Source organism: Meleagris gallopavo, chromosome 8 (assembly GCF_905368555.1).
Source record: "Meleagris gallopavo chromosome 8, MGAL_WU_HG_1.1, whole genome shotgun sequence".
NCBI classification, from domain to species: Eukaryota; Metazoa; Chordata; class Aves; order Galliformes; family Phasianidae; genus Meleagris; species Meleagris gallopavo.
Window position 1 is genome coordinate 34695325 of NC_139411.1, and position 24049 is coordinate 34719373.

At 40.6% G+C, this 24049-nt stretch overlaps 1 protein-coding gene across 4 annotated transcripts in view; it reads left to right on the forward strand.

Moving 5' to 3' along the window:
- The first annotated feature begins 667 nt into the window (after positions 1 to 667).
- The window catches only part of ALDH18A1 (aldehyde dehydrogenase 18 family member A1), a 77778-nt gene continuing 54396 nt past the window's right edge, over positions 668 to 24049 (forward strand). Inside the window, exons 1-15 of one of the 4 annotated variants that reach the window (XM_010714940.4) lie at positions 668 to 791; positions 4770 to 4876; positions 5731 to 5954; positions 7414 to 7563; positions 7654 to 7758; positions 8859 to 9011; positions 9593 to 9683; positions 10987 to 11111; positions 14777 to 14921; positions 16883 to 16956; positions 17625 to 17724; positions 19084 to 19304; positions 20768 to 20905; positions 21002 to 21197; positions 21351 to 21472. In XM_010714940.4, coding sequence (XP_010713242.2) covers positions 4783 to 4876; positions 5731 to 5954; positions 7414 to 7563; positions 7654 to 7758; positions 8859 to 9011; positions 9593 to 9683; positions 10987 to 11111; positions 14777 to 14921; positions 16883 to 16956; positions 17625 to 17724; positions 19084 to 19304; positions 20768 to 20905; positions 21002 to 21197; positions 21351 to 21472 — 1938 coding nt within the window. In that variant the 5' untranslated portion in view covers positions 668 to 791; positions 4770 to 4782. Of the gene's footprint in view, positions 792 to 4752; positions 4877 to 5484; positions 5614 to 5730; positions 5955 to 7413; positions 7564 to 7653; positions 7759 to 8858; positions 9018 to 9592; positions 9684 to 10986; positions 11112 to 14776; positions 14922 to 16882; positions 16957 to 17624; positions 17725 to 19083; positions 19305 to 20767; positions 20906 to 21001; positions 21198 to 21350; positions 21473 to 24049 lie in introns of those variants that run through there. The other 3 variants (XM_010714939.4, XM_010714944.4, XM_085229836.1) reach the window with 3 other exon arrangements.

The following is a 24049-nucleotide window of genomic DNA, read 5'->3' on the forward strand; positions in this document are numbered from 1 at the left end:
CCTTTAGCAACATGAGAATAAGTGCTGGTGGAATTTGTTGACTGCAGTACAAAAATGAGAATACAACAATAGTAAAATAATTATAGAGAGGAAACACTATAGCCACTATGGTTAACTTTATAATGCACGTAAAGGTGAAAAGCTGTAGTGTTTTTATGGTTTTTACTGAATTCAGCAGAGAGTGCTTTCTCTTGAACTCAGAAATGACTGCGAGTGGTGTATGGCAGGCAAGTGAGCAGCTAAGCCAGCAGTACTCCTGCCCTAGCAGAAAGGTTTGGGATGCAGTGGAAAAAACAAAGGAGGCTTAGGGAGGTGAAGCCCCTCTCAAAAGCTGGGCTAGGAAGATCCTTCAGTCTGCTGCCTGCATCAGACAGCAAACATCTGAGAATGGGGAGAATCCAGGTCAGGGAAAGCTGGCAGGAGAGATGGCCAGGCAGCCTGTGCTGAGGGTAGGGCTGTCTGGACTAGTCTGGGACTAGACAGAAAACAGTCATTAATGCTGGATTTTGTGCTGCAACGTGGAGTAGAATTACATCATCTGCTGGGACAGCAGGCTGGGAAGGTGTGTGCGTGTCCGGAGGGATGGAGTCTGCTGAAGTCGCTGAAGTTACATCAGCCAGTGGCCGCTCCGTTCTTGCAGCGCTGATGTGGCTCCTGCTGCCCGGGCGCCGGGGATTGGCTGCGGCCGCTCGGCTGGGTCTGCCTCCAGCCCTCGGGGAGCCGCCTCCCGGTTCTCTGCAAGTCGCTGCTGCTCTTAGAAATCCTTGCTGCAGCCTCAGCCGGAGGATCAGGTATGGAAATCCGGGTGGATCGTAGCATTCTGACAAGAAGCAGCAGGTGTAAATGTCGCTGGTAACTCTGCACAAGCGATTTGCCTGCCGTTGTATTTTGCTAATCTGGAACGCCGGCTGTGCACGAGTGAGTTCCTCTGCGTTTTCATTGCGTGCAAAGCTCGGCTTCTCACCGTGCCCGTTTCAGGGAGGCTCTAGGTTGGCTTCCGGTGCCTTGCTGCACTGACCTGCTTGTGCTGCTCAACCGATTTATGTACAAGATAAAAGGGATCGATACTGAAATTGTGCAGATGTTATCTTTGGAGTACTTAAGATTGGAAATACTGGAACAGTTCTTGTAGATCAGTGATAGGCTTCTGTTCAATTGTGCATTGCAGACTGCTGGAATGGATTCTGGATAGGAAAGAATTGCTTGATGCCTGTTGCTTTGAAATGCCTGTTCTCTCTGTGTGTAAACTTCTGTAGACCCTCAACTATTGGTGAACTATTCTAAATATAGTTTATTTGAAGCTTTACTTTATTACTCTTCAAATGGTTTCCCTCTGGGAAGGCTCTTGTTCTTGAGCTACACTAAAAACTTACGAAGTTGTTTTTCTTTTCTTTACCAAAAAAAAAAAAAGTTTTGGAAAGGTTTGTTAACTTACAAACTAAGTAATGCAAAGCCTTTAATGCTACAGGGGATTTTCTTTTTTAGTGTTGTTTAGCATGAAGTCTTGCCTCATTGAAATTGTGTGTGTTTGCTGGGAACTTGATTTACCTCTTCTTTATTGCTTAAGTGTAGTACTTTATAGCTCCTTCCATAGGAGATTGGTTCTTTTTTGGGGAAAAAAATATCTGTTTCATAGGCTGTTGTGAAAGACACCAGTTTAAGGATTTGAGTTCTCCATTCCACTTCAGATTATGTGGGGAAATTGGCTTAGTTCTTGACATCGATCTGAAACACATTTTAACGTAGTGGGCTATTTAATAGGTCTTTTGAAAACAGTAACTTCATGAAAACTAGCTAATAGCAATGCTTTCTGTGAGATAGCATAAGGATAACTTTTCTTTGCCTAACGTGAATGATGGAAGAATAGCATTTTTAAAAGACTTTTGGAGACTAGTTTGCAGGAAGTAGGCAACAAGATCTTGTACCTAAATAATGCATTTGGCATTTATTTTTATTGATGTCAGTCTGTCGTCTCCCCCCTCCCTCTAATAAGGCAGAAGTTTGATTTCTTTTTATTTATTTATTCCCCCTTCCCCCAATATCTTTTGAATTTTTTGGTTTATTATTGCAGAGTAGAACCCTTACAGGTATGAAAATTCTGGAAATGGTGGTAGGATGGAAAGTGAGGATTAAAGTAAATTCTAAATTCCTGATTCAGCGAGGGGAGAGAATTGTTCTGCAGCATTAGGGAACTGGGTTGGTTCAGTCTGGAAAAGAGGAGGTTCAAGGGAGACTTTATCACTCTCCAGAGCTACCTGAAAGAAGTTTGTAGTAACAACTGATAAGGAGTGAGGAAACAGCCTCAAGTTGTGCCGTGGGAGGTTTAAAGTGAGTACCTGGAAGAATTTTTTGACAGAAAAAACGGTCAGGCATTGGAACAGCTTGTCCAGGGAAGTGGAGGAGTCACCATTCCTGGAGGTATTTTAAGGGCTGTGTGGACGTGGTGTGTGGGGATGTGGTTTAATGGTGGACTTGGTAATATTAGATGATGGCTGCCTTGATGACCTTAAGGGTCATTTCCAATCTAAGTAATTCTATGATTTACAGAGCGCCCTGTGGTCTAACTGTAGTTTCTGGCAGCATCATTCTTACGTCACACACCTCTTTTTTTTTTTTTTATATATTTTTATTTTTGATAAAACACTAAAAAAAATATCAATTTTATCCTTTGCCAGCTTATTGGACTGCAAGCATTCCTAGAGACAAAACAAGGAGCCTGCAGGGAAGATGATGTCTGGTAGTGGGTGGCAGGGTGAGCTTTGAGGTGGGAGAGTCAAATGATGAGACACACGGACGATGGGAATTTTATCCCCCAAAGGCATACGCCTGAAAGACTAAGTGACGGAGGGCATCTGAAGTCTTCAGGTAGTAAATGTCTGGCTGGTAGCCTTCACTAGTTACTTTAAATGCCATTATGAGAAGCAAACGTTGACTACTTGTTCAGCTCAATTATCAGTCCTGAATCCTTTTTCTGCCTCATCCTTGTGATGATCAGAGCTGCTTTTTCAGGTGAAATACAGAACTAGAGGGGCATGATAGGTTAATAGACTAATAGGTAGCGTGACATTTAAACTTTGTGATCTTTATCAGCCAAAATAGGAGAATCATTGTCTGCTGGTGGGTTATTTGTTCTGTGCAGAGGTATGTAATTTGGTAAGGATTGTAATGAAGCATAATGGTGATATACTGATGCAGGGTAATTAAGCAACTTCAGATATTTATAGTGTTAATGTACATGTTGGTCAGAACTGCCAGGCATTGTATCTGTTAAGATACATGTAAGAGTTCTGATATGGTTACTGTGAGCTCTTGTTTTCTTCTGTTCAAGGCTCTCACTGCAGCTTTTGTAATGTTATTTGATTGAAAGCAAGTGGAGGAAGCAAAATTTTCTAGAAGGGAAATGAGAGGTCTCGTGTAAGCATTACCCAGGAGAACTGGATTCGTATTCGTCATCTTTCTTTTCTTTGTAGTACTGTAGATGCATTACTTCAAGTGCACTGGGTATAGGAAATTGCCAGTTCTGTATCCCTCACTTGCTGGGTAGTTGCTCCAGTGGCTGTAGGGTTACAAGAGCTTTGAGCGCTTAAAAGTTTAGTCAAGGGAAACTGAAGCCACATACCTTAGAAACTGATGTCCTTACCAATAATCAGTGTTAATATCTTGCTGTTTGGAAGCGCTCAGAAATATAGTTTGAATTTTGGGTGGTTCTGTATGGAGCTGGGAGTTGGGCTCGATGTTCCTTGTGGATCCTGTCCAACTTGAGCTATTCTATGGTTCTGTAGTTCTTCGTAGGTCTCTCTGGAAGTAATGCCTCCTATTTATTTCCATGGAAATTACAACAGATACGAAGAATGCATAATCACTATCGGATAGTGTTTTGTAGCTGAGAATTTGCTCTATTTTTCAACATAGTCACCATCACTAGCTATGCGTTTTCACCAGCAGTGAACAAAAGCCTGCGTGCTGCACTCATAAAAATCTGTTCCTGTGGAGGTAACCACTGTTTCACTGCAGTAGTGATGGCACCATTGCTGAAACACACCACCCACTGCCTCCTTGTGCTGACATCCACTGGTTAGTTTCCATAAACATTCAGCAAACTTCAGTGGATGTCAGGGGGTACAATTTTTCTGCATGGAGAGATGCAATTCCACATCTTTGCTTCATAAGCAGTTCCATGTCAGATGCTGTTTTGTAAGAATGCCCATCTGCTGCACAGCAAAAATGTAATGGGATATTGGTGTGAAGGTTCAGCCTCTACTACCATCCACCTCTGACTTTGTGGGCCAACAGAATAAAATAGGAGGCATTACTCTCGAAGCAGACCTCATATATTGGGCTGTGATTCATGGATAAGTACAGTTGGTGTTTTGTTGTGGTTTGTACAGGTAATCCAACATGCTTTAAGTTTTTTTTTCCTCCAAGCTTCTCCATGGACAAGTTGCAACTTTTCTCTAATGTAGGTACATTCACTAAGAGTCTTTCACATTTTTGGCTATTCTGGGGAACTCTGTTTTGTGCTTCATCTTTAATAATCTTCTGCCAGCAGGTAAGGAAGAGGAGCCTTCGGTTTCCTAAGTTGTGGTATGAGTATGAGGAGAGTGGGCTGTTTCTTGCACAGGGAAATTGCATTAAGAGTGTACAGGAAAAAGAAGAGCTCTAACTGGTTGGGTGGGTTGGGGGAGGAGAGATATAGATGGAAATCAGCTGATACTTAACCAGTTTCCCCACACCCTTCCTTTTAACTTACAGATATCCTTGATTTGCAGAAGGCATCTCAAAATGTCGTGTCGAGCCGCTCTGAGCCCTCTTGTCCGTTCCCCTGGATGGTGCTTTGTGTTACCGCCGCATGGCATCGCAGCCATTTCCCGTCTCTGTATGTATGAGAGAAAGCACACGTTTCTAATAGTGTTAATCAGTATGTGTCCAGGTGTGCCTATGTTTTTTTCTTAAAAGGAAAATTCCCTCATTAACATCATTCAAAACTTACGAACTCTGGAGAGAGCTGCAATTGAAGCTGCGCTTCTGCTGTTACTTTCTTCCTTAATCTGCTGTGCTGATAATGGGCCAGTCTGCCTTAGGATCCTTTTGATAAACAAAGATTTTGCTAAGGAATATTCCCTTGTTCATTGACTTAAATGAGATGCAAGCCTTGTGCATGTTCTGTCTTACCTGAATAATGCTGTGACTGTCTCTGCTCCTTGCAATGCCTGTTCATACTGTAGGTAGGTGGCTTGCAGTTCATATGTTCATCATCCCTCTTCTGTTGCCCCCAGCTTAGCAACATGAGAAAGTATCTGACATAAAGGCTTCATAAAAGCTGTGTTTTCTTTTCTAGCAGTCAAGCTTTCTGCTGTACTATAGGAAAACTCTCATGAGTCAAGGCAAAGGAGAGTGTTTTTAAAGCTAGCACTTGTATTTCTGTTGTTGAATTGAATGTGTCATTCAGTCTTTTTTTTTTTTTTTTTTTTTTTTTATTCCCAGAGTCAAGGCTGTAACACATCGGGTATTGCTTTATATACCTTGGGGGATGGTTAGTGCTGCTAAAAATATTCACTCAGACTTTATTTCAGTGTCTTCAAAGGCTGGCTTCTTATTACCTGTCACTGGGAGGTGTGTGTTGTGAACCTTGGAAGGGGAAGAAATGTTACATGATTTAAGGGACTTGGAAGTCCGAATTAAATACTTAAAACTGTATTTTTTTTTTTTTTTTTCTTTCTTTAACCACAGATCTCCCTCACCATACCCACAGTTTAAGGAATGAATCCATCCGTTGTTGGAGCAACATCCCATTTATCACCATGCCACTCAGCCGTGCACATGGCAAATCATTTGCACACCGCAGTGAGCTGAAGCACGCAAAGCGGATTGTCGTGAAGTTGGGCAGTGCTGTTGTGACAAGAGGGGATGAGTGTGGCTTAGCCCTTGGAAGGCTGGCATCTATTGTGGAGCAGGTAATTTTGTAACTGAAGTGGAATGGTTGTTCTAACTTCAGATATGTAGTCATTGTTGGATGGCATAGAAAAATGCAGGAAAAAATCATAAAGCATTGATGCCCCTTTAAAGCCATGTATTGGCACTTCACTTTTTAATTCCCCTGTGCTTTGGTAGCGTAAACCGTGTAACTCAGCATGGTGAGTTGACTGTAGCCAGCAACTGAGCGACCATACAGATGCTTCCTGTCTCCCTCTTCAAGCACCCACTGCTGGTGGGATTGATAAGAAAATACTAAAAGCAGAAGCAAGAAAATACATGGTTGAAGTAAAGGTAACTTAATAAATGAAGGGAAGGAGAAAAGAAATATGTGATGCAAAGGCAATTGTTCACTGCCTCCCATGAGCAGACCAACACCCAACTAGTCCATGCATATAGCTGCTCGGAAAGGCAATGTCCTTTCTCCACTGCTCCCACTCTTTCCTCTTCTGTTAACCCAGTTTTATTGCCGAGTGTGATGTTAGATGATATGGAATATCTCCTTGACCAATTCATGTAATCTGTCCCAGCTGTATCTCTGAATTTCTTGTTCACCACTAAGCTACTTGCTGGCATGGAGCAGAGTAGGGAAGAACAAAGCCTTGATTCTGTGCAAGCAGTATTCAGCAATAGCAAAAACATCGGTGTATTATCAATGCTTTCAGTCCCAAAATCCGTAACAGCACCATATGGGTTTTTATGAGGAAAGTTAACTCCATTCCATTGGACTCAGCACAGAAGGAACTATTCTGCACTATTTTCTCCAGGAGAAGCTTGTAACCTCACTAATAGGAAAAGCAATGGGATCAACTAATGGACTGGTTCTGCAAAATGAAATGAGAACTGTGAGGGGATTTGGACACGTCTCCTCTGTGAAGTGAGGTTCACATAATAGATTACATTCATTTAAGACACATGGCTGTAGAGCTTTGAAAGCATACAGATGCTTTTCTGGATGAAGCGGTAGAAAGGTGTACTCTCAAGAGTTAACTTTTTCGTTCCTTGAGTATGAAATCGCTATATATTAACAGCTGTGAGAACGGATGGTGAATAAGAAAGTTGGTGGAAGGTACAGTTGATACTGCGTAACTTTTCTGTATCTTATCTTTTGTTATCTATAGCAATGAAATTAGAGGTCCAAGAGTTACAGAATTGTTACCGTGTGATATGTATTGTGAGGATTCATTTATGAGTCTGTCATTAAAACTGGTATTGTGGGGGCGGGGAAAAAAAAGTAGCAGAAACTATGGATTGCATGCAGTCTTATACATAGCTCCTAAGTGGTTAGGAAAGTGAACATCTTTGAGGATGGCTGCCTTGCTTTGGACGTCTATTGATAAGCAGAACACTTATGTCAGCAAGAATTATTGAGCATAAGATACTGTAACACCCTGAACTGTCAGGCTAGCCATGATTTTTTCTTGTTGTCTGCACTTACAGGTGTCAGTGCTGCAGAATCAGGGCCGAGAGATGATGATTGTCACCAGTGGTGCTGTAGCTTTTGGAAAACAGAGATTGCGTCACGAGATCTTGCTTTCTCAGAGTGTGAGGCAAGCACTTCATTCAGGCCAAAGTCAGCTAAAAGATATGGTGAGTGATTGGCAACAGTCCCACTTTTCTTTGAATGTTGGTTAGAACCTACTTAAGTCACTGCCTGACAGCTGTTCTTTATTTCTGTAGGCTATTCCAGTCCTGGAAGCTCGAGCCTGTGCAGCAGCTGGCCAGAGTGGACTGATGGCCCTGTATGAAGCCATGTTTACACAGTACAGCATCTGTGCAGCTCAAGTAAGGGATGCCTTCTCTCCTAGGCTTACTTGCTACTTCACTCGGTGATGGAATTATTCTTGCCAGTTGTTGGTCATAGTCAGCATGTGTTTTTTGAGGCCAAAGTTATGTTTGTCTAACATAACCTTGTCAATAAAAGAAAATTACCTACTTGGTTGACCAAGTGAAGCCAGTTTTGGGTTTCAGCAAAGGTTTTGATTTTATTTCTCACAGTATCTTTCTGGACAAAATGTCCAACATGCAGCTAAGCAAATATGTAATACATATACAATGGGTCAAATTGACTCACAGGTAGGATTTAAAGAATTGTAGTAAATGGAATTACATCAGGCTGGTGGCCAGTCTCCTGTGATGTTCCACAGGGCTTCATTTCTGGGCCAGTTCTCTTCAATGCTGTTAGGAATGGCCTGGATGCAGGACTCAAATGCATATGAAGTAAATTTGCAGATGACACTAAGTTAGGAAGGGATAAAGAGACCTTGCAGAGAGAGATTAACAAAGTAGAGGTCTGTGCCATCACCATCTTCATGAAATTGAGCACGAGCTAAGGTTAATTCTGCACTTGGGACTGGGTCTCCACCATTAGCTATGCATTTTCACCAGCGGTGATCAAGAGCCCATGTGCTGTGCATGTAAGTATTTGCATCAGTAGAGGTGACAGCTGTGTATAGTCACCCAAAGCAGCTTTCACGTCAGTGTCACCACTGCTGAAGCACACCACCTGCTGCCTCACTGTGCTAACATCCACTGTTTGGTCTCCATAATTATTAAGCAAGTGTCAGTGAATGTTGATAGATGCCATTTTTTTCTGCATGGAGGAATTCAGTTCCACATCTTTTGCTTCATATGTACTTCTGTGTTGGATGTCATTTTGTCAGACTGCTCTTCTGCTACCATCTGTGGCACAGCAACAAAATTTAATGGAGTATTAATGGGAAAGTTCAGCCTCTACTACCATCTCGCCAACATCTGTCTCTGGTTTTGTGGATCAACAGAATAAAATAAGAGGCATTACTTCTGGAGCAGCCCCTATATGTTTTGTTTTTGTCAGAAAAAATGATGGGCTAAGTGTATATATAAAGTCTGTCTTCTCCTTTTAGATTTTAGTCACCAATTTGGATTTCCATGATGAACAGAAGCGGCGGAACTTAAATGGAACGCTACATGAGCTTTTAAGAATGAATATTGTCCCGATAATTAACACTAATGATGCTGTTGTTCCACCTCCAGAACCAAACAGTGATCTACAGGGGGTAAATGTGGGTAAAGTATTGCAGGGGGCGGACCTTTTTTGTAGATTGGAGAGCACTAATAATATAATGCTGTAATCATGAACATCTGGAGCCTGAAGCAGAGAAACGTACAAAATTAGTAATGTGGACAAAGGGAGCAGAGAGCTGTGTCAACCTGTCTGTTTATGACATGATAAAACTGTGGGATGGAAGCAGGGCAAACTGCTCCGCTAAAAGTGAGCGTGCCCTGTTTGGTTTTCACAGAACAGTTGAGGCTGGAATTGACTTCTGCAGATCATCTAATTGAACACCTGTGCTTAAAGAATGATCCGTCAGTACTTCCTGCCCTTTCATAGGGTGTCAGTGTGGAGAACGTGGGTCCTGATCTAACTGCCTGTCACTTTGATGCTGCTTTACTGCATTCCAGAAGGCTCCTTACTTTCATGCAAAAAATAAGCTTCTAGGAGTTTTCACTGAGTGTGAACAAAGCAGCTAATAAGGACTTGGTAGTGCTGAAGTGGCTTGGGTTTGTATGTTGTAGCCAAATATTTCCTAGTTCTTTCCACTGTTCAGTATTCTTGTTTCATGTCTGTTCATTGCAGGTGATTAGTGTGAAGGATAATGACAGTTTGGCAGCACGTCTGGCTGTCGAAATGAAGACCGATCTCCTTATTGTTCTTTCAGATGTAGAAGGTTTGTAAACAATAATGTAAGGAAATTGTTCAAGTCTGTCAAAAATGACCACTAGACAAAAAACCGTGCCCTCTGTTCCTGGTGTGCCTAGCTAAATGAACTGCTCTGCCTGGTAGCTGAGCTTCAGGGATAACTGGAGAGACAGAAGCATCTGGGAGTTCGAGAAGGTGCACCCTCTCTGGTGCACAAATGATAACTTAAAACACAGAATGATGGAAACACCAAGGTTGGATAAGACCTACAAGATCATCCAGTCCAACCATCCACCTATCACCAATAGTTCTCTCTAAACCATATCCCTCAACACAAAATCCAAACAGCCACTACTGAGTTAGATCTGGTATCTTATCTGCATCAGCAAGTATAAAGGTAGCAACTTGAGGGATGCTAAGGAATGAAAGCAAGTTACTGCATGGAGCCATGAGGAGCAGTTGCTTGCTCACTTGAAAGCCTCCAGAGGAAGGCAGCAAAGCTGATAGAAGGACTGTAAGGCATGTTGTGTAAAGAGGGGCTGAGGATGTTTCATTTGCCTGGTTTGAAGAAAAGGAGGCTAAGAGGTGACTTCATTGCTCTCTACAGCTTCCTGATCATGAGAAATGGGGAAGAGGGTATTGATTTCCTGGTTACCAATGATAGAACATGTGAGAATGACACATAGCTGCACCACACCAGGTTCAGATTTGATAGCTGGAAAAACTTCTTTACTGTGATGATGGTTAAGCACTGGAAGAGAATTCCTAAAGAGGTGGTTGATGCCTTTCTAAGGATATCATCTGAGGATAATGATATTTAATAAGCTTAAACCTTTGGTCCTGAGGTGGTTAGGCAGTTGTACTCTGATCCTCCTAGGTCCCTTCCAATTGAGCTATTCAGATTTGTTAAAATTTGTGTTCAGGTTTTTTCTGATCTCTTCAGTTTCTATGTTTTACGGCTGGACTGTCCTGTACCTGTTCAATTGTGTGCTTATGTTTGTAAGCCCTGATACTGAACATAAAAAAAAAAAAAAAAAAAGCTGTAAATTTCCCTCTAGCTTTCTCTCTAACCTCACTGAAATATCTGTCTCATGTCTTGTACACTACAATTTGGCATGTGTGTTAATCTGTTTCCCCTTACTAGCTACAATTTCGGTAAAACTACACGTCTTGATTCTATATATTATGTTTCATGCTTTAATTCCCACAAAGAGGAGGGTTCAGAGGAAGTTTTTAATTCTGTTAAGTGGAATACGGCTTTTCAGTTGCAAGGATATATTTCAAGGTTTTTTTTTCTTTTTTTTTTTCTTCTCTTTAAATATTTGCTTCAGGACTCTTCAACAGCCCTCCAGGATCTGATGATGCAAAGCTCATTGACATATTCTACCCAGGAGACCAGCAGTCTGTGACATTTGGAACCAAATCTCGAGTGGGAATGGGAGGCATGGAAGCCAAGGTAGAAACTTGGAATGTTTTCTTATTGGGAGGGAAAGGAAGATGTGAAAAGGGATGTAGATAATACAAGACTGGGATGAGTGGCTGGTAGACCAGAGATAATTTCAGTGCCATTCAGAGAAACCTTGACAGGCTGTGGTTAGGGGCAGACAGGAACCTTTTGAAATGCAGCGAAAGGAAATGCCAAGCCCTTTGCCTGGGGAGGAACAACTCTATTCACCAGTAGTGATGGCTGGATGGATGTGTGAAAACAGTGCTTGTGAACAGAGTTAAGTCCAGTTGTTGGCTAGTCACGAGCAGTGTTCCCAGGGCTCATTACTGGGGCAAGTTTTGTTCAATACTTTTATGAACAATTTTGATGAGGGGAGTGAGTGCACCCTCAAAGTTGGCAGATCTCACCAAGGTGAGGGAGTGTTCATCTGCATAAGGATTGAAAGGCTCTGCAGGAGGATCCAGATAGACTACATCAATGGGCTGTGTCCAATTGTATGGCATGCAACAAGGCTAAGTGGCCTTGTTTGGGTCGTAACAACTCCATGCACCATTACAGGCTTGTGGCACAGTGGCTGTAAAGTTGTCTATCAGGAAAAGGCCCCAAGGGTGCTAGTCAGCAGTGAGCTGACCTTGAGGCAGCAGTGTGGCTGGCCCTTGTGATCAGTGTGCCAAGAATGCTGTTCATAGTAGCATTAAGCAAAGGTCCAGAGAGGTGATCCTTCCCCCCTCTACTTTGCACTGGTGAGATTGTACCTGCAATAGTAGGTCTCAGAACAAGAGAGACCTGGATATACTGAAGAGAGGCCAATGGAAGGGTGCCAAGATGGTCAAGGAATAGGAGCTCTCCTCCTGTGAGGAGAAGCTGAAAGAGCTGGGACTGTTCAGGCTCAGGACAGATCTGAAGAATGTGTATAAATACCTGAAGGGAGGGTGCATAGAGGATGCAGCCGTGCTCTTTTCAGAGGTGCTCAAGGGCAGGGCAAGAGGCAGTGGGCAGAAACTGGAACACAGGAGGTTCCATCTGATCTTGAGGAAGCACTTCCATACAGTGTTGGTGATGGAGCACTGGCAGAGGTCACCCAGAGAGGTTGTGGATCTCCCCCTTGGTCATCTTCAAGCCACCAGGACATGGTCCTGGGCCCCCTGCTCTAGCTGTCTCTGGAGCGTGAGATTGGACCAGATGGACCAAAGGTCCCTTCCAGCCTCAACCATTCGGTTATTCTTTCTAGTTTCTCACGATGCTGAGTTGCAAACTGCTTTAATATTTATAGGTGCAGATTTCCTAAGATGACTTTTAGAAAGGTGTCTGTAAACAGAGGAACAGATTTTGATAAAGCACAGAGAGACCAAAGTCAAGATGTTTGCCAGTTCTCTTATGTCTCCTTTTTGACTAATCTGATAGAGCAGACTTCTGTATCAAGCTTAGACTGGAAAACAGCAGGAGGAGGAGATATTTGAGTGTTTTATTTGGGAATTATTGGATGTAGAGAGCCCAATTAGAAGCGAATTTCCATTCAGTTGATACATGAAATAGTTTAAACAGTGCTAGGAATTGGTGAGAAAGCTGACAAGGTGAGGCAATACTTCTTCTCTAAAAGCAATGATCTGTTAGAGATGTTTGGCTTGAGGCATCTTTAAGCTTGAGTCACATAAATGGGAATCCAAATGTTACTGTTTAAACAATACGTTTAAAAATATATTAGAATATGTTAGAATTGAGAAACAGTTGATATTTTTGGAAGACTAAAGTGTCAACAATGGTGTAAACATGGTAGTTCAAATATTGATTATTAGCATGAAATTTGGGCAGAAGTGGAGCAATTGATGGTCTTGTGGTAGTCAAGAGCTTGATATGACAGGCATCTGACAGATGGTGTCTTCTAGTGGATATGGGTTGTAGTATAAAAGTATAGGAACATATAGGAAAGCGTAGAAGTGACAAAGCAGCATTGTCACTAGAAACTTTTGTGGTGACATAAATTACACAGAATTAAACACCATAGTGGAATGATGTTGTCAGTACCTTAATCAGAAAAAGTAGTGGAGACCTTGGAAATCTTGGGAATTAGGACATAGTGATTTCAAAGGACTCTTGTGAATAAACTTGCTTGCTGATGTTCAGAAAGGGAACTCATCTTGTCTTCCATGTAAAAACAACGCCTGAAGAAATACTGCTGCTAAATTTTATAGCGATCTTATTAACCGTGATGTTTGCTTCTGCTTACTTCATGTGACAGCCTTGAACACACAGATATTCTGGTATTATCACTGATTTCAGTTCTCATCTGTCTGTGTCCCTTGGGTTTGGTTTTGGACTTGATTCTTGCCTTGTTCCTTTCATGCATTGCATAGTACAGCGTGGCCCTGACCATTGAATTTAACTGGTAGTTATGTTACAGCATAGAACCCATCTCCAAAACTACAAAAGTAAGAAGAATGCAAAAAAAAGAAAAAAAAAAAAAAAAAAAAAAGCCACACACACAAAACCCATATAATTAAAAAATGAATAAATGCAGTCTTCAAATAGAGCCTACTGAAAGAGTGAACAAGTGTACTCCCAAGGAAAAAAGAGGAAGCAGCAAATAAATTTTTAAAAAAGGTCTAAAAGCATTAGTAGGGAATGTTGTAAGGCAGTTTAAAAACGTGTGGAAACCCAAAGAACTCTTTAGAGTACTTAATCTTTTTCACCAAAAAGTCTTAAACAGCGAGAGTACTTCTGCATCGTATGCAGACTTGTAAGGGTTGTGTAGGCCAGTCAAACTTCCAACGGAGTAATTCAGAAAGGTAAGGACACTGAATAATATTTTAATGATACATGGTAGGCTAGGACTTGTACAAGTAATATTGTGTGGGCGCTCAAAGTGGATTAATTACTGATGGCTAGCCAGTGTTAGGGAAATTAGCAACACAGTTTTTTAAGAAAGAAAATTGTGTTTTTTCAAACAGTAAGACGAATTTGCAACGTAAGAGAATGTTGAAGAGCATTTGGGCAAAGTGCCCCTGCAGAAGTCTTGAAAAGGGCAGACTGTTAGGGAAATCTGAAGTGTATTTCTAAAGCAGCAACTCTTTAAGGAAGGGAAAGTAAAGATCAAAATGCATGATCTAGTGTAACACTAGGTTACAGAAATTCCTGAAGTGTGTTGAATGCTCTGAAAGCATAAGGGCTAATGTAGAGATCAAAGCGGAACTATGTCCTATGAGGAGCGACTGAAGGAACTGGGGCTGTTCAGTCTTGGGAAAAGAAGGCTGAGGGGAGACCTTATTGCTCTCTTCCAATACTTGAAAGGTGATTACAGCGAGTGCGGGGTTGGTCTCTTCTGACTGTGGCAGGACGAGGGGGAATGGCCTCAAGTTGTGCCAGGGTAAGCTTAGGTTGGACATAAGGAAGAACTTCCTTACAGAAAGGGTTGTTAAGCACTGGAATGGGCTCCTCAGGGAGGTGGTTGAGTCACCGTCCCTGGATGTGTTTAAAAACCATTTGGATGTGGCACTCAGGGACATGATTTAGCAGAGGGCTGTTAGAGTTAGGGTAGGATGGTTAGGTTGTGGTTGGATGCAATGATGTTTAAGGTCTTTTCCAACCTGAGTAATTCTGTGATTCTATAAGAATTCTTATTGAGAATGGGGATTCAAATAACAAGTGAATTTTCTGGAACTGGCTCTATCCTGTAGGTCAAAGCAGCTCTGTGGGCCCTCCAAGGAGGCACTTCTGTAGTGATTGCAAATGGAACTCACCCAAAGATCTCTGGTCACGTCATCACAGATATTGTGGAAGGGAAAAAAGTTGGAACTTTTTTTTCAGAGGTAAAGCCTGCAGGTGAGTATAGAGTTAAAGAGATTTCCTGAAAGCTTAGAGTTAAAATTTAACTAGATCGCTAAAGGTAGCCTTACATTGGTCTCTTTTCAGTATGTACAAGTCACTTTTGTGCTGGGGGTCCTGGAAATGGACTCAAGGCTGCAGGTGCAGCCTCACCAATGCTCAGTCGAGAAAAAAGATCTCTGCTCTTGGACAACTGACAGTACTTTACCTAATGCCACCCAGGATACCACTAGCCTTCTTGGTGGTAAGGACACAATGCTGACTCATGTTCACATTGGTGTCCACCGGAACACCAAGCTTCTTTACTGAAAAGATGCTTTCTAGGAAAAACTGTGGTATTGACACTTTTCACTTAGCCATACTACAATAAATTTGTATCGACCATAAATATTTTCATCATGTTACCTCTGTTTCTGTTTCAGAACTTGTTCTATGCCATTTCATTTTGACATGGATTCTCTAAGTTCCTACCGGGGGGGGAGGGGAAATTTCTCTGGGAACCATTCCAAAATAGACTAGATATTAGGAAGAAATTCTTTACTGTGAGGATGGTGAGACACTGAAATAGCTTGCCCAGAAAGGTGTATACCCCCTCCCTGAAAGCATTCAAGGCCAGGCTGGATGGGACACTGAGCAACCTGGTCTAGAGGGAATTGTCCCTACCTATTTAGCAAAGGAGATAGAAATAGATGATCTTAAGGGTCGCTTCCAGCCTAAACCATTCTATGATTCTATGAAAACGTACACAGAGAGACAAAGGGAAAGAAGCTTTTCTGCAAGGTGTTACTCAGATTGGTTTGGGTTTCTATTGTTTTTTCTATATTCCCCTGCTGTTTTGCAATACTTTCTGTTTTCTTTAGATACTTTAAATGTTTCCCTGTTTTCAGTAGCGCCCTATACCTTGAGAATTATCCATCTTGGTATTCTTTTGCTCTTTGTCATTGGAGAGGGTCCAGAGGAGGGCCATGAAGAAGATGATCAGAGGGCTGGAGAACCTTCCTTATGAAGATGGATGAGGGAGCTGGGCTTGTTCAGCCTGGAGAAGAAAAGGCTGCAAGGAGACTTCACTGCGGCCTTCCAGTATTTAAAGGGGGATTATAAACAGGAATGGAATCAACTTTTCACAAGGGTAGATAGTGATAGGACAAGGGGGGGTGGTTTTAATCTCAAGGAGGGAAGGTTGAGATTGGATGTCAGGTGAACGTTCTTCGCAAAGAGAGTGGTGAGGTGCTGGAACAGGCTGCCCAGAGAGGTTGTGGATAACCCATTCCTGGAGGTGTTCAAGACCAGGTTGAGTAGAGGCCTGAGCAGCCTGGTCTAGTATGAGATCTGGAGGTTGGTGGCCCTGCCTGTGGCAGGGGGGTTGGAACATGACGATCCCTGGAGTCTCATCGAACCAAGCACTCAAGCCATTCTATGATTTTTATGTCTTTTTGATATAAGCTTTTCCACTTTGACACAAATTATCTTACTGAATCTCTGTGATGCCCTTAAAAGGGATATGCTTGGAATTGTGGCAGTGTTTTTCATTTGATAGGTATAAAATGGATATATCCTGATTTGACATGCAGTAAAATTCTTTGATATGTCTGCTACAAAAGTGAAGTACTTGTTTTCCTGCTTTGAGTAAAGGGATGGAAGATATAAGCCTGCAGGTGAGTATAGAGTTAAAGAGATTCCCTGAAAGCTTAGAGTTAAAATTTAGCTAGGTCCATACAACAAATAGGAAAGCACATTCTGCTTGACAAATGGTTGTTGAAAAGTATTTTCTGAGGTTGGAATAGAAAATGGAATAGAAAATCCTCTGCTAAGATTCCCTCCAGCTGATAACTTGATGCATGCATGAGACGTGTGTTTAAAGAAGTAGAATTGTTCATTTCCACACATCTGTAAGTTTGTTCATGTGTGACATGGCTTTTATTGTTGCTTTTTTTTGTTGTTTTGTTATCATGATACAGGCCCTACAGTAGAGCAGCAAGGTGAAATGTCTCGAGCTGGTGGCAGGACCCTGGCAGCACTGCAGCCTGAGCAGGTGAGAGAATATGGCTTCACTTGCTAAGCTTGTGAATGTGTGGCAAGTTTTAAAAAAGAGATTTTTAACACAAACAGGCCTCCTGGGACAAGAATTTGTTATTTGTGAGCCAGATTCATCATTTGGGTTGTACCATATTTAAATAGATGCAAAGAGCCAATAGATAGTATACCTCAGAATTATGATGTAATGAGTGTTTGCATGTAGGGTTTATAAACATTGCCATAACATCTACTATGTAAAAATAGATTTTTCAGAGCTTCTGAAGAGTTAACAGGAATAATTCGGCCTATTCACTCCTGTGTGTGTATGCACGAGAGAAGTTTGAGACAATCAGTTACTGCCAATTACTGCTTTACAACTGACTGGGTAAAATATGTCATCTGTTGCAAAGACCACAAAGTGGTTTTAAAACTTTGTAGGCTTAGTAAGATGATTGGGTGTGGGAAGCAAGATATTTAAAAAAAAAAAAAAAAATAGCAAAAAACAAAGTGAAGGTCTCTTCAGCCTTATTTTTCAATGTAATGCAGTCTGGAAAAATCAGCTGGCCCTAAGTATTCAGGGAGTTAAGACAGTGAAAAGGTACAGTCAGTAGAAAAGAAATGAGCTAGATATCAAATAGAATGAATTTCACATAAGAATGCAGTTCAGAAACATTTGTCTTTCAGAGAGCAGAGATTATTTATCGTCTTGCTGACTTACTAACTGATCAAAGAGAAGAAATCCTCTTGGCAAACAAGAAGGACTTAGAAGAAGCAGAAAATAAAGGTAATACTACAATTTGTTCTATCATATTCCTGTTGTCATGAAACTGAGTCTCAAAGGAAATGGGCAGAACTAGAGATGTCTATCACTGAGATTGGGAGTTATTGCTATCACAGATTAATGAAACCAGGACTTGGAGAGTTTGTCAGTGTAAACAGCAGCAGCTGCCACAATTACGTAAAACAGATCTATTCATCAGAGAAGTTGGTGAGACTTTGCAAAGCACAAGGAAGAGCTCTGTGAAAAATAAATAAATGATAGTGCTCTCTTCTGCCAAAGCAGGCTCACTCCAGAAATGAAATACAGCAAATATCTTTCCTGTTACTGTAATGCAAAAAGTGCGTATTTCCTGGGCTGGTTAACATAATGTTTGGCTCCTGTGGGGATTGTTGCCATCTGTATACTTAAACTGATACTCTCCAAGAACAACCATTGTATGGTAACTGTTGAGTCACAGCCTGAACCACTGATTGAGCACCTGGGGAAAGGACCAGTCAGCCCTGGGAGCACAGGTGAAGGCAATTCAGCTGTGTGACCAGAAGGGGTGGAGCCTGGCTGCACCTCCCTTAGACCTCATTTAAGGGCTGACTGCCACTGGGGAAGGAGCTCTGGTTAGAGAGGGATCTCTAACCTTGTGGAGTTTTCCCTGTGAGCCTAGATGTTCAGAGGCAGGTGAGTACTTTTCCTTCTCCTTTGTAACACTTGTTCATTCATGTTAGTCCCTTTGCTACTATGACCTCTATCTTCCTTCCACTGCGTTGACCTTTCTGGTTGTAACAACTGTATTCTGGAAATGTACGAAATTGATATGTCACAAACTGAACTATTCAGTAAAGATACATGGCAACGATTGTTTTACTGACCAGAGTACATGGAGGGACATTCCTGGGTAAATTTACTGTCCGAATGTATTCAGACTAGAAAACCTACGCAGTTCTTGCCAAGTCTGAAATGTGCACTTATCTGTGCTTTGGGATTTCTGTCTCTAAAATAGAAGGATGCAATTATTGCCCAAGTTTTCCAGAACTACTGCAAGGGTATAAACTTGTAAGAAATTTAACTACAGTATCATATACCGGTATTTGAAATTAGAAAAACCTTGTCTTTGTGGATGTTGCTTCATATGCATATTAGTTGCACTATATTAGATTTAATTATGGTGGTTGGGAAAATATTCTCACACTGTAGTGGTTTTGTTATGGCTGTGAAACTTAGTGTATTGCATTCAGCTTAGGTAGGTTTATTGCTTGGGAGTGGGAAATATCTGAGTTTTCCATACGTTCACTCTTTAGGTCACTTTTGCTTGAGCCTAGGCAGACAAATGTATCTCAAGCATGGTTTTTTTTTTTTTCTTTCCTCTAGGGAGACTGGCACTTCCTTTGTTGAAACGTCTAAGTCTCTCTACATCAAAGCTGAACAGCTTGGCTATTGGACTACGTCAGATTGCAGCTTCCTCACAGGACAGCGTCGGCCGCATAATTCGGAGAACAAGAATAGCAAAAGACCTGGAATTGGAGCAGGTGACAGTGCCTATTGGGGTTCTTCTCGTGATTTTTGAGTCTCGCCCTGACTGTCTCCCACAGGTATGTACAGAAGGCAGACTCTGCTAGGAGTTCTTTGATAACAAAAGAAAGCATATTTCTGCTGATGAATTATTGGGAGGCTGCAGGAAGGCTTGCCTCAGAAGACTTTTGGATTATTCTAAAACGAATTTTGTTAGCATCCTTATTTTTTCTACAGAAAAATTCTCAGGACTTGTTTCTGCAGTGTTGAGAGTTATTTAGAGTTGTTTTTCAATAATCCAGTAGATAAAAAGAGTTAACTTGCATTCAGATGATGCAGTTCCTGCATGTATCTCACAAACATAAGTTCCTTGCTTAACTTGCAACTTTTAAGGTTCTTATCGATGACTGCTTGTCTATCCATGCTGAATGCAGCTGAACTGCAAGATAGGCTTAAACATCAATTGTTTAATAAAGATTGTTAATAACAAATTGTAATTGTTCGGAATATGTGCTCAAAAAACGTAGCACAGAAGTTCTAGGCTTTGAGTAGTCTGTCCTTTGCTAATACTGCATGCCTGCGGTGAGGCAAAATTAGAGCTTTTACTTAGTTCTTGAGAGATGGGTGTGAGGAAAAGCGGTGGTGTAATGAGATGGTTTAAGTTCTGCACTGAAGTTGTGAGGAAAAAACAGTGAAAATCTCAAACGGTGTACTGTAAGTGAATGTCATTCGTATGTCCAGAGTAAGGCAGGTATGTTACAGGTAAATACCTTCATCTGCAGAGCTGTGTAGCAGAAATATCGCTGTGATTAAATGCTAATGTAATACATGAAAATATGGGATCTGAACTAAGGTTGTATAGGCAACCTTGATCTTATTTTCTAGTCCCTGACTACCGATGTTGTTGAAGTTAGAGTTCTTCTCTGCCCAGCTCACCGGTCTGTCCAGGTCCAGTTGTATTGCTTAATTCAAATGTTCAGTTGTCCTGTTGTGATGTTGGACTCAAAATATGTGAAATTTAGTGCAGACGACAAGATCAATAGTTCCTTCTGGTGATAAATGTGAAAGCAATGTGATAAAGTTCATGCTGGGCCTACTGTCTCGAGGTTTTTTTTTTTTTCTTCCCTCTTCACTTATCTCAGGTGTTGTCTATATTTGTGTGTTAGACAGCACAGTGGAAAATCTTCTTGCTAGGAAGAGCTTATTGGCTATTTCCAGTCAGAATGATTAGAAACAAGAATTCTTGCATCTGAAGTTATTTTATACAGCCATTCCATTCATGCCAGAGCCTCTGTCCAGGGCTTTTTTCACTCGCTGCAGTCCCTCTGCCAGTAGTACTCTGAAAACTCAAGTTTGTGCCTGAAATGTTAAGATATTCATTTCTGGAGTTATATGTTCTGTTTGTTGGTGCACGAGATTGATATCAAGTAAGAACAGAATTCTGTTCCAACTCTATTTTGTGGATGTTATTCTCAGAAGAGGAAGATCGCTTTGTCTTTTCCTTATTTTCCTGTTTGTCTGTCTTCATGTTCCTTTCTGACAGGTATCTGCTTTGGCCATTGCTAGTGGAAATGGTTTGCTACTTAAAGGAGGAAAAGAGGCAGCCTATAGCAATCAAATCCTTCATCATCTGACACAAGAAGCACTTTCAATTCATGGAGTCAAAGATGCAGTGCAACTGGTAAGTATCTAGAACTAAATCAACAATATTTTGCTAGGTATAAGGAGAACAGGTAGAACTTCAGGCTATCGACCACTTGTATCACAACTTCCACAGGTGAATACAAGAGAGGAGGTAGAAGATCTCTGCCGTTTGGACAAGCTGATAGATCTAATCATTCCACGTGGTTCATCCCAGCTAGTCAGGAATATACAGAAAGCAGCAAAGGGAATACCTGTGATGGGACACAGCGAAGGAATCTGTCATGTGTATGTGGACACGGACGCCAGTGTTGAAAAGGTCACGCGAATAAGTAAGCAGCAGTTTGAGGGTGACTTGAATCATGGGTTTAACTGACCGTCATATTTGGAATATGTAATAAGATTATGATAATTGCTGATTCATGTACTGTTCAAAATTTTTGTCATAAATGTTACATAACCCATTCTCTACTCTTAAACCTCAGTCAGAGACTCAAAGTGTGAATATCCTGCTGCCTGTAATGCTGTGGAAACACTCTTAATTCATCGAGACTTGCTGAGAACCCCGTTGTTTGATCAGATCATAGACATGTTGAGAGTAGAACAGGTTAGTCGTGTATACTTGTGGTTTTTATTTGTCCTGATTTATTTACTTTTTAACATTTTAGAAGCATTTCTTCTGGCTGACATAGCCCTTTGTAGTTTTGTGATGGCATAACACTTAAGTTATCCATGCGTCTCTTCGTAGATGCAAACAAACTTAATGGAGAATTTTCTTGTTGCCTTTGCACAGCCCCAAGCTTTTCCATGAAAATGATCAGAAAGCAGCTTGTGTACCATTCCTGGGATACAGATACGTTCTTTTACATAAGAAAAGAATCATTCCACCATGGAACCCTTCCTCTGCTCCTCTTAATTCTGACTTAATTGCTTGTAACTTTCTAGACCTAAAGCCTGTTCTTATTGAATCTTTTCACTTGCCTTCTTACTTTAGACAATTTCCAATTTGTTTTTCTTCTCTTAGAATCTGCTTCATCCACTTTTTTTTTTTTTAAACCTTTCATCTTGTGTGCCTTTATTCCCACCTGTTCTCCATTCTGTTACATCACAGGAATAGCGAAAGGCCACTGTATAACTTTATATTCTGACTAAAAAAGCAAATCAAATATTGGGCAAATCCCGAAAATTTTGATTTATTAAAAAGTATTTACAGATTTTTTCCCCCCCCCCCCCCCCAAAAAAATTTAAAAAAAAGGGTTTAAATTTAAAATTTTAAAGTTCCTTTTTATTTTTGAAAAATTTTTTTCCCCTTATATTTTTTTTTTTGTTTTTTTTTCACTTTTGGTTTTTGGGGGAAACCTTTAAAAGGGGTTGCCGTTTTAAAAAATTAAGGATTTGAGATTTAAAATCAAACCAATTTTGGCCCCCACCCAAATAAATTTGTCGCCCAAAATCTCCTGACCAACGAAACCCCCCTTGGGGCCCGTCCATCCCATTATTGGCTAAATTTCCCCAACACCCTCTCCCCCTTCCCCTAAGTCCATTTTCCCTTTTGGGGCCCTTTTTTTTAAAAAAAAAAAACCCCAAATTTTTTTCGCATTTCCCCCTTTTCTTTGTTTTTTTCTTCTTTTAAGGGGAGATTTAAATTATGGATTGATTTTTTTGGGGAAATTAAAAAATTTTAATTTGTTTTTTGGGACAATAACTTTTTTGTTGAAACAAAGCTCGGGGGCTTAAAAATTAAAAAAAAAAAAAAGGGAAAAGGTAGGAAAATTGGTAAGGGGCCCTTAAACAAGTTCCCCTTTTTAATTTTTTCACCCCTTTTTGTCTAAAAAAACGGGGGGGTGCATATTTTTGTACTTGCCGGGGGTTTTCCTTTTAAAATAAGAAAATTAGTCTAAAAGAATGTAAATGTGTAGTATTTGCGTTTTTGCAAAAATTTCTTTTTTCTGAAACTTTTTTTAAAATCGGGAAAATTCCCCTTTAATTTTTTGATAAAAAATTTTTTTAATCCCGACAAATTTCCCCAACCTTTCCCCCTCACCCCCTCTAAAGGCGGGAAAAAATTTTATGGATTAAAAAATTTCTTTCTTTAAAAAAAAAAGAAAAAGATAAAAGCAATGTTCATTTTTCGTTTTTTGGGGAAATGCGTAATTTCCTGAGAATACTTTTTTCCTAAAAAATTTCCCTAAAAGTTTTTTTCAAATGTTTTTTAAATACCGGAAAATTTCCTTTTTTTCACTTTGTCTGTTCCCCTTTTTTTGAAAAACCCAATTTTCAGTTAAAAAAGAACCTAGAAAAAAACCTTTTAAAACCGGGCTATTTTTTTTGGGGCCCCAAACCAAAATTTTCCCATATATATCGGTTAAAAAAAATTTCCCTCTAGAACTGAAGTAAAAAAGCGATTCTTGGGGGTTTGGGGGGTATTTTTTGTTCCCTTTTTAATTTTTTGAAAAATTCAGTGGAAAAAAAAGCCTTTTAAAACTATTAAAACCCCTTTTAAGAAACCCCCGAGAAAGGGATTTTTTTTGGAAAGGGGTTGTACATTAGGGGGTTGAAAAAAAATCCACAAGAGGAAGTCAACGGATTTTCATCAAAAAATGGTTTGTGAGCGTTTTTTTTTTCCTTTTGTTTCGTTTTGCTTTTAAACTCTTACTTGCTTTAGTTTTTTTATGTTTCCAGAGTAGGAACTTTTCCCGGTAGAGTTTTTTTTCGGGGCCCAAAGGCTTTTTTGAATATCCCAATTTAAAGTTCCCAGGTTTCTGAGGGTGGAGGCAAAATTTTTTTTAGTTTGGTCGCTGTCCTACTTTTTTTCTCAATTTTTCTGTGTTTTCAAAAAGGAAAATTTTTTCCCCCATTTCCCCTTTTTTCCGCCATAGATTTTGCGGATTTTTCTAACCCCAGTTTTTGCCCCTTTTAAATGCCCTCCCTATTCCTGTTTTGTGGGGAAAAACCGTCCGTTCAAAACATTCGGGTGTCCCGGGCCAAAAAAAAAAACCAACCAAGTTTCAATTTCCTCTTTATTTTTTGTTTAACAACCATTGTTTTCACAAACTTGTTTTTTACCTCCTGAATTTGTTTTATTGCACCAAAACACCTTTTTTTACTGAAGCTGTTCCCACAAAGCGGGTTTTAAATTTTTCGGGGTTGTCAAAAGAGTATTTTATTTTTTGGTTTTACTAAG